The sequence below is a fragment of the Bidens hawaiensis genome, unplaced genomic scaffold (assembly GCF_021521415.1).
Source record: "Bidens hawaiensis isolate Kalapana, Puna unplaced genomic scaffold, B.hawaiensis_p1.1 tig00007038_1, whole genome shotgun sequence".
In the NCBI taxonomy this organism is placed as follows: domain Eukaryota; kingdom Viridiplantae; phylum Streptophyta; class Magnoliopsida; order Asterales; family Asteraceae; genus Bidens; species Bidens hawaiensis.
In genome coordinates, this window is record NW_027491482.1 from 1164040 (window position 1) to 1172980 (window position 8941).

Genomic DNA, 8941 nt, shown 5'->3' on the forward strand with positions numbered 1-8941 from the left:
GTTCTTGATTCTTACTTTTCTTGAGCAATATAATTAGATTTAATGCTATTTTGGTGTTATTCGTATTGTTTAGTCAGTTTTTACTTTGATTCTAGTTGTTTAATGCAAGCATTTGATATTTACTTCTGCTACTGATGCATTACCGAGATTCTTTAGTGTTTCTCGTTGTTTTGATGCTATTCTGTATTATTTAGGGTTATTACTATGTTGATTCTTGATTCTGTTAGAGTAATTTAGGGTTTAGGATTCTTGATTCTGTTAGTAATTTAGGGTTTAGTATTTCTTATTGTTTTGATGCGATTCTTTATTATTTAGGGTTTATTAGTGTTTTCGATTCTTGATTCTTCTGTTGAGCAAGATAGTTTAGGGTTTAATGCTAATTTTGTTGCGTTCTTACGTATTTATTGAATCTTTACCTGTTTCTAAAGTTCCATTATTAGTCTAATGCTATTTTGTAATTCTGTTACAGAAATGGATAACAATGATATTGTTCCGTGGAACCAAGGTGCGGGAAACCAAGGTGCGGGAAACCAGGCAAACCAAGGTGCGGGAAATCAGCCAAACCAACCTGCGGGGGGTAACATTCAAGCTATGCAGATTGACCTTGGTGGTGCTGGAGAAATAGATCAGAATGTTATTTGGAATGCTCTTGGTCAGAATGAGCTTGATAATATGGAACATGATCAGGGGGCTGGAGGTATACATGATGATCCGGTTGGGCCGGTTAATCTCAGGTTTGGGACCGAGATGAGAGGGAGGGCTCGTTTGCCCATGGTACCCCCAAATGTACAACCTCTACCCTTGGTAGGTCCCGTTCCAAGTCCTCGGATAATGCCTTCGGTACAGCATTTTAGACAAGCCGATCAACAAATAAGAGCATTAGTTTTGCAGTCGGGTGATCCATTATTGGCCCAACGAGTTACCAACCTGCTTCAAACAATGTCCGTAAGTTTCGAAAGGCTAATACAAACCAGAGCTCGTAGAGGGGCAAGATACCCTAGGGAAGCAGATGAAGTTTTGGATTACCTGGGTTATACCCCACAACAAATTCAAGATGAGCATGCACAAGGTACGTTTCATATATTTTTTTCTACACATTTTAATAGAGGTGGCAACTGGATCGGGTTGGGTCGAAACAGATTCGGGTGGTTTGGGCCGAAACGAGTTCGGGTCGGAATGGGTGCGAGTTGAAACGGGGATTAGAAACCTTTCAAAAAATTCAGTAAATAATTAAATAATAATATAAATACTAATCACTCAATATAAATTAAAAACAAAAAAAGTAAAAAAGACTAGAATGTTTTCTTCCGTTGTCCTCGTTCAGTAAAAAAAAAAACCCCGAGAAATCGAACCGAATTCAAATCCTTTCCTTGGGAAACTCGTTTCGGCTCGAAACATGATCCGAGTCAGAGTCTGGGTCGAAATGGATTCGAGTGGTTCGGGTGGAATGGCCCTAGTTGAAACAGGACATAAACGAACCGAACCGATCGAAACTAAAATGATTATTCAACACGAATTTAAATAAGTGGACATAAACGAAACTGAATTAAAAAACGATCAAAACGAAACAAAAAACCCGAAAACGAATCAAAGAAACCGACGTCAAATCTTTTTGTTGGGATTTCGGCTTGAAACTTGATCCGAGTCAAAGTCCGGGTCGAAACAGATTCGGGTCGGAATGGGCCCGAGTTGAAACGGGGATCAAAAACCTTTTAAAAAATTCAGCATATAATTAATAATAATAAAAAAATTAATAACTCAAAATATAAATTAAAATCAAAAAAGTAAAAAGACCACGAGAAATCGAACCAAAATCGAAAAAATCGAAGAAAACGAACCGAACCAATCGAAAATAAAAAGATTGATCAACACGAAATTAAATAAGTGAAACCGGACATAAACGAAACTGAAAAAAAATCGAAAATGAATCCGAAAGTGACCAAAACGAAATCGAATTGAAATCCTTTTCTTGGGAAACTCGTTTCGGCCCAAAACTTGATTCGAGTCAGGTTCTGGGTTGAAACGGATTCGAGTGGTTCGGGTCGAATGGGCCCGAGTTGAAATGGGGATCAAAAACCTTTTAAAAATTCAGCAAATAATTAATAATAATAAAAAAATTAATAACTCAAAATATAAATTAACAAAAATGTAAACAGACTAGAATGTTTTCTTCCGTTGCCCTCGTTCAGTAGCAAATACCCCGAGAATTCGAACCAAACTCGAAGAAAACGAACCGAACTGATTGAAAATAAAAAGATTGATCAACACGAAATTAAATAAGTGGCAGCTTTACGAACCCAATCAAATTGATCGTTTTGTTCCGAAACTTGTTTTGTGTGGAAATTTTTGCCACTTCGAAACTCGTTTCGAGAAGTCCGCCACATTCCGAAACTAAACAAGGTGGACTTTCAAGTGACTAATTTTGAACCTTTTAGCTAAAATGTTTTGACCCAAACCAACTCATATAAATTTCAAAGCAACCCGAACTGATCCGTTTGTTATGGTTTGAGACAAGATTGCCACTTCTACATTTCATAATTGAATTTTGTAGGTACGTTTTTTTTGGAAACTAACATTTTTTTATTTTTTCTTAATAGTTTCTGAAGCTGTTTTTAGTCAGAGGTTGGTGACTACGTTGTTGACTGCTGTATTTGGAAATTGGCCTCATCCAGGCGATGACAACACAATGCCGGTTGTGGTGTATTACACCACGGGCTTTCATGCCCTAATGTACATCAGTCGAGGTATCGATTTTCAACAACTCCGCGTGGATGTCTCATTGGTATGTAATATCAATGTTGGTCAGTTTACAATGAGGTACAGCAACGGGTATAACTACATCCTTCTTGCAGATGAAAACGAGTGGGCTGCATGCAATACTTTCTACGATAATTCTGCTATGGCTAGGCTGCATCTTCTCGTGACAGCTGGTTAATTCAGTTTGGTATTTTCATGTGCTTTTTAGATATGTACATATATGGATTTGGTGTTTTTCTGGTTTGGTATTTTCATGAATTGGATTTGGTTTCGTCAAATAATTGGATTTTTGGATGTATTTTAATGGTTCGAGTTCTTTTTTTAGTTTATAATTTTGTTTATTAATCCTTTTACACATTATCACCAGTATGTAATACATAAAATTAATTAAACCTAAATCAAACCAAACTGATGTCTTCTGTATATGCAATTTGAAAAACAAAACTATTACATTACATATATACACACAACTAGCTTTTAGCCCGTGTGTCACGCGGGTGACTTATAAGTGTTTGTTAACTATTGATTTAGTCCAGTTTGACTGGTTACCTTATAATATGTTTGTTTAGGTTTGTTTTTTTTATGTTCGTTTACGTTTTTTGAACAGGTCGTTCATGTCTTAAAAGAACGGACAATCTTTTTAATATGCTCGTGTTTTCACAAAAAAAAAAGTACGATCAGTTTAACCAAACACTTTGGTCATCTTTCGACTCGTTTGAGCAGATTTCTTTAAAACTATTAATATCCTAGAAAATTTATATCAATGTGGTTTGACCAGTTTGGTCAACACACTTGGGAATTTTTAGAAATTGGTTAAAATAATCTTTAACCATCAATTTGTTTTCCATAAATCATTAAATCTAACATAAAGTTGCTTTAATTTGTTTCAAAAAAAAAAAAAAAAAAAAAAACTTATAATCAAGAATCAATATCCTAGAAAATTTATACCAATGTGATTTGACCAGTTTGGTCAGCGTACTCAGAAATTTTAAAAATTGGTTAAAATTATCTTTGACCATCAATTTGTTTTTCATAAATCGTTAAATCTAACATAAGGTTGCTTTAATTTTGTTTCAAAAACTTAGCGATGCTTATAATCAAGGTTAAAGGTTCAAACATCAATTAGAATAAAACTCTAATTTCCGTAGCAATTGACCACTAACATGCAATTACTGGACAACCAATGAATCATTAAGTCTAGACTATAACGATATTTTTATCTTTCTTTATGTTCTTTCGTCCATCATATACAACGCCACTGGTTCAACTAATTCATCAAATCGAATTCATTTAGGGTGTATGCGATTGATGAACTCGAACAAATGAAAAACAAAACAACCTGATGTGGCGGTGTCGACCTGAACGGGTCGGTTATTATTCCAAATTTAAGGTCTCCAAAATATACACTCCAAATGGGTTCTGACACTGCGGGTTCTTATCTTGATCGCATCTGCCATTTCAGGGCAAGCAACCTTCTACAATGCTCCCTACGTTTGTAAGTATACATACATTAAGTAAATAGGACCAACTATATGTTATTTATTATGTTCATTTAATTAATCAACATAAATTATAGTTGTTGCTTTTAATGTGACCGAGATAGGCTATACTTATTGTTGCGGTGGAAAGTGACTGAATTTTGTAGTCTATTTGAGCGCATTTTGACCCTTTTTAATGTAAGTTTGCCGTATCAATAACGCGAAACTTAAGTTTAATTGCAGGGCGCGTGTTAGCAGTTTACTAAGAAGATAGAAGGGGCTTTTCTTGTTTAGTAAAGTCTCTCTTTTTGATATGAGTAGGTGCGTCGTAGCACTCTTCATTCGAAACTAATGAATGTTAAGTATGAGCTTTCTGCCTTGTTATCAAAAAGTGGCTGGGCAAGCAAATATGTCAGAGTTGACTTTTTTTTTGTCAAACTTATATTTACTATTCGTTGCTAAATTACTTGTTTTGTAAAACACAATTAATCATCTATTAGAGAAAGTTAACAAACATCTCAACCCATACCATATAGAAAAAAGCCAACACTAATTTATAGTTTACGTTTACATCGGAACAATTTGTTAAAGTGCTTCTTGCCTATTTAAAGGTTAATAGTTACCAATAATAAATAAATCATAAAAAAAACTTCATTAAACATATATTGAATACAAAGATAACTTTATTATGACATTTCAACAAACACTCGGAGTGTTAAATGAATCTGGGCTTGCATTTGTTGTTGAGCTCATGTGCTCATGCGTTAGAATAGAAGTTTGTTTTTGAGTGTGTTTACTTAGACTTTATTTTTGTGGTGTAATGCCTTACAAAGGACTTAATAAGCATGTCATGAAATGATCACAATAGATGGCTAAATAATCATGCAATCATAATTAGATAATTTAACAATCAAATTATAATAGAAAGCAACCAACCTTCTCATTTGGTTAAGATAAGCCTGTAGCTATTAGGTCTTGATGAATCATGTATGACTCAACTTTATAATGTTTCGCTTCCATGTACAAACATCAATTTTCAACCTTATCACACTTCAAGATAAGAACATTAATAACTAATTATTCCACTCTTGTAAAATTAGAGACACAAGTTGACCTTTTAAGAACGTAAAAAGTATCTGACTTAAAAAGTAATAATTAAATCATGGTAAACATAATTTCTAGGCCAAACGCTTTCTAAAACTAAAACATCAGTTACGGTTTGTTATGAACTTTGAACCTGAAATGACCCTTACACACCACACTTACCTATAGTTAAAGCCGAAAGCTGAAAATACAAATCACATTCCTCCATGTGTAAAGACTGCAAACTAAGAACAATAATCAACTGTTGTTTATATAGAGGGAAAATGTTTGTAATTATGCAATCTAAACAACAGTCCTGCTAAAATGTTGATATAACTTTGTTCATCTACATTATGAATATAATAAGATGATTATCAATATATATGAATTATGAAATTTAGAACTAATCATTAAACATGAATACACGAATTCTCAGATTGCAATGAAGATGATGTGCTCAAGCCTCCAGTGCTTATTACCCATTCCGTTACAAAATCAGACAAGCTTTTTCCATAATTAACACCAACCATCATAAGAAACTAACAAAAATGTCAACAAATGCAGTCAACCCAATTTGAACTCATACAAAACGCTAAAATTTATCGAATATAAGCTAACCTTTTCCTCGCTTTCACATTCGAGCTGGTATCTGTAAGCCAAAAATAAAACGTTATTAGATGTTTATTTCATAGTAACCTAAAATAAGAAGCAGACGAATGATTTTTTCCTCCAAATCAAGAATCAAGTTGAGTACAATCACATGTTTGGAAAATACCTCATCAACTATCAAACACATGATACCTATTGAATTCTTCCATCATCTCACATCCATTTTCAGCTTTAACAGTTCTAATGAAAACAAATAATAATAAACAGAATGACTTTTTTCCACTTGATTGATGCAGCAGTAATTTTTGCAGGTCCCTCGTCAAGAAATGTGATGGTTTTTGTGAGCTTTGCGTTCTCAGACTGAAGTTATGAAATAAATAGAGATAGAGATCTATTATAAATTATTATGAAATTCAGTTTATGATGTAAAGTAAATTGTTACAAATGTGATTGAGTAACCTGACTTCACATATTTATAACTTCAAATTTCAAGAGAAGTCAGATGCTTCAATATATATGAGTAATGATATATGTGACAAAACATAACTAACTTACTCGAAATATGTGGTCATGATTTAGAAAACAAACCTTTCAGTCTCTGAAAGAGCAGGATGACTCCAGAACTGCAAGAAATGTCCAAATTTATATTAGAATCATATAAACTACCGTGACAAAATAAGATATTATTAATCACTTACAACAGTTAATCAAAAGTGGGGAATTGATTTAATGATATCACTCCGCTTATTATAATCAGGCTAAATAATTAGTTCATTAGTTAGATCTTCCCGTGAATCAGATTGATCAACCAGTAAACCTCAAGGCCTCCAAAGAATTTGTGTTACTGCAACTACATTAGTTATAATATTATCTATTAAACAATATTTTTTGAATAATTTGCATTCTCTAGAAGAAAAGTATTATTCTCACCTTTATTATTCTCCCATTCGACCTTTATAAGAGCATCATCAGTCAGAAACTGTTGAAGAACATCTCTAAGAACAACCTGACCATAAAATTAAAATAAATAGTTATATACATATATTGAAGATTGGCAAAACCCGTTTGCCCAATTATCAAACCCACCGACCTGTTTGTTTGGCATCTTCAATACATAAGTTGAATATTATACCCCAAGACGAAATGCAGCGCCTCTGCTTCTGCAATCTTGAGCCAAAACTGTTGTGGCTTCTAAAGCTTCCTCCATGCTTGCACCTGAAGCAACTGCTGAGCTGATGCCTGATGAACCAGCCACAGGTGTTATATAAAAAAATACATCATTTATAAAGCTTTATTTCTCAGAATTATTAAAATTCAAAGACAAATATGAACAAAAGATCAAATACGAGTTAGTTATAGTCTTGCCTTGGAGATTATGTAATCTTAAACTTAACATATAGCCTCATGGATGGTTTTTTCTTAAATCGACCCATTTTGACCCGAACTTATTTTACACATAATCCATACTGATCCATACTCATTCTAACCCGAAACAAATTAACGTTTTTTTAAACAACCCGTTTAACCCGAACTCATTCATATCACAACCAAATTGACACGAATTTGTTTTAAACCAAATAACAATCAACAATTAAAGATATACAACTATATAAATGAGACTCATGTTGTTCGGTTTATGATATAAGCTATCAGGTAACAGTATGAGACAAAAAGAATCTTATCCTTTATTCAAAAGCTCACCATGAAATAAAAATGCTAAATCAAATTTAAATTCAAATTATAAAAAAGACTTACAAATCAGTTGGAGGTGGAGAATCCAACTCATCATAGAAGATGACACATGAAAGGTATATCTTATGTTGTAAGCATCATTAGGTTTTATGACATCTAAATCATCCAACTCCAGGTAATATCTTCATTAGATATGTGTGGATTATCATCACCCTTAATTATCTGGTAACATCAAGAAAGATAAATTAAAACAAAAAAATTTCCTGAAAAAACGACATAAAAGTAAGTACATGAAACTGTATTAGTATATCAAACCTTCAAGTTTAAATGAATTGGTAATTGCTACAAAATAGTTAAAGCCGCAATCGTAATTTCTCTAGTCCCAGATTCTGTTGTTGCAACAAAAGCATGAGCCTTTAACCCAAAAAGCCAAACTTTTTTCTACATAGGGACATGATGGAAAAAAAAACCATGATGTTTTCTAATTGATTTATACAAGGTTTGAACATGATAAAAATAGAGAGAGAGGATGGTGATTTAGGGTTTGAGTGTGGGAAGAGGAAGAGTATGAACGAGGGTTGGTTGAAGAATTTAGGGTAAGGATCCGGGTTTGGTGACCCGCGAAAATTTAAGCATAAACGGGTGTAAACCGGGTTAAATCAATGAGAAGCCACCATTTAGAAATCAAGAAAATACAGTGACTCCAAAAAAAGGGGAAGCGACCACATCGTGACACCTAGGCTTTTTTGGTTTTCGTTTATATATATTATAGATAGATATGCTGTGTGTAAAATTTACACATAGTTAAATTCAACATCTTTTTACACAAATCGTCTTTCCAAAATGTAAATTCTACTCGTATGTAAAATTATCATCACCAAAATGTAAATTCTTTTCCCATATTCAACCACCAAACACATTATACACTACTGACTTGTACACGTAGAAAAAAACACAAAATCAATATAATACATACGAATATACGATGAGCAATCAATATAAGTAGGTGAAGAAACACAGACCTAATCCCTAAGGAGTTTAGGCCAATGAGTCCACAGAACACGGGTTGGATGATTAAGAACTCGGCAGTACGACTTCAATCCCACACCTCCGATGACGGAAACCTACAAAACAACCACCGTCAGCTCGTTACGGGAAGGACAAGGGGGGGGGGGGGTCTTCCCATAACCACCATCCGACGTGAGAATAAGTACCTTTCTTAAAAAGAGAAAAGTACTTGAAGTATCTAGAGTGATGAGTAAGGTGTGAAATGAATATCTTGTGGTGATGACGAAGGTATTTATAGCCGAAGGATTAGGGAA

General features: G+C 33.8%; 1 protein-coding gene and 1 long non-coding RNA gene across 3 annotated transcripts; one reads left to right on the plus strand and one right to left on the minus strand.

Annotated features, from left to right (window-relative positions):
* The first annotated feature begins 825 nt into the window (after positions 1-825).
* LOC143634249 (uncharacterized) lies at positions 826-3058 on the plus strand. The gene is made up of 2 exons (XM_077102388.1): positions 826-1069; positions 2598-3058. Exons 1-2 carry the CDS (start codon positions 832-834, stop codon positions 2933-2935), a joined length of 576 nt encoding a protein of 191 aa, XP_076958503.1. The 5' UTR covers positions 826-831; the 3' UTR covers positions 2936-3058.
* Positions 3059-6391: 3333 nt separating this feature from the next.
* LOC143634251 (uncharacterized) lies at positions 6392-7777 on the minus strand. 2 transcript variants are annotated; one of them, XR_013153818.1, is made up of 3 exons: positions 7683-7777; positions 6626-7154; positions 6392-6550 (listed from the first exon to the last, which is right to left on the minus strand). It is a non-coding gene; the product is annotated as an uncharacterized LOC143634251 (long non-coding RNA). The 2 variants fall into 2 exon arrangements; XR_013153819.1 differs by having other exon boundaries at positions 6626-7151; positions 7683-7748.
* Positions 7778-8941: the final 1164 nt, after the last annotated feature.

Excerpts from the sequence above, each read along its gene's own strand:
- LOC143634249 (XM_077102388.1), top strand. The coding sequence starts at position 832 with ATGCCTTCGGTACAGCATTTTAGACAAGCCGATCAACAAATAAGAGCA. Across the intron at positions 1,070-2,597 it reads TCAAGATGAGCATGCACAAG|TTTCTGAAGCTGTTTTTAGT; the intron begins GTACGTTTCATA and ends TTTTCTTAATAG.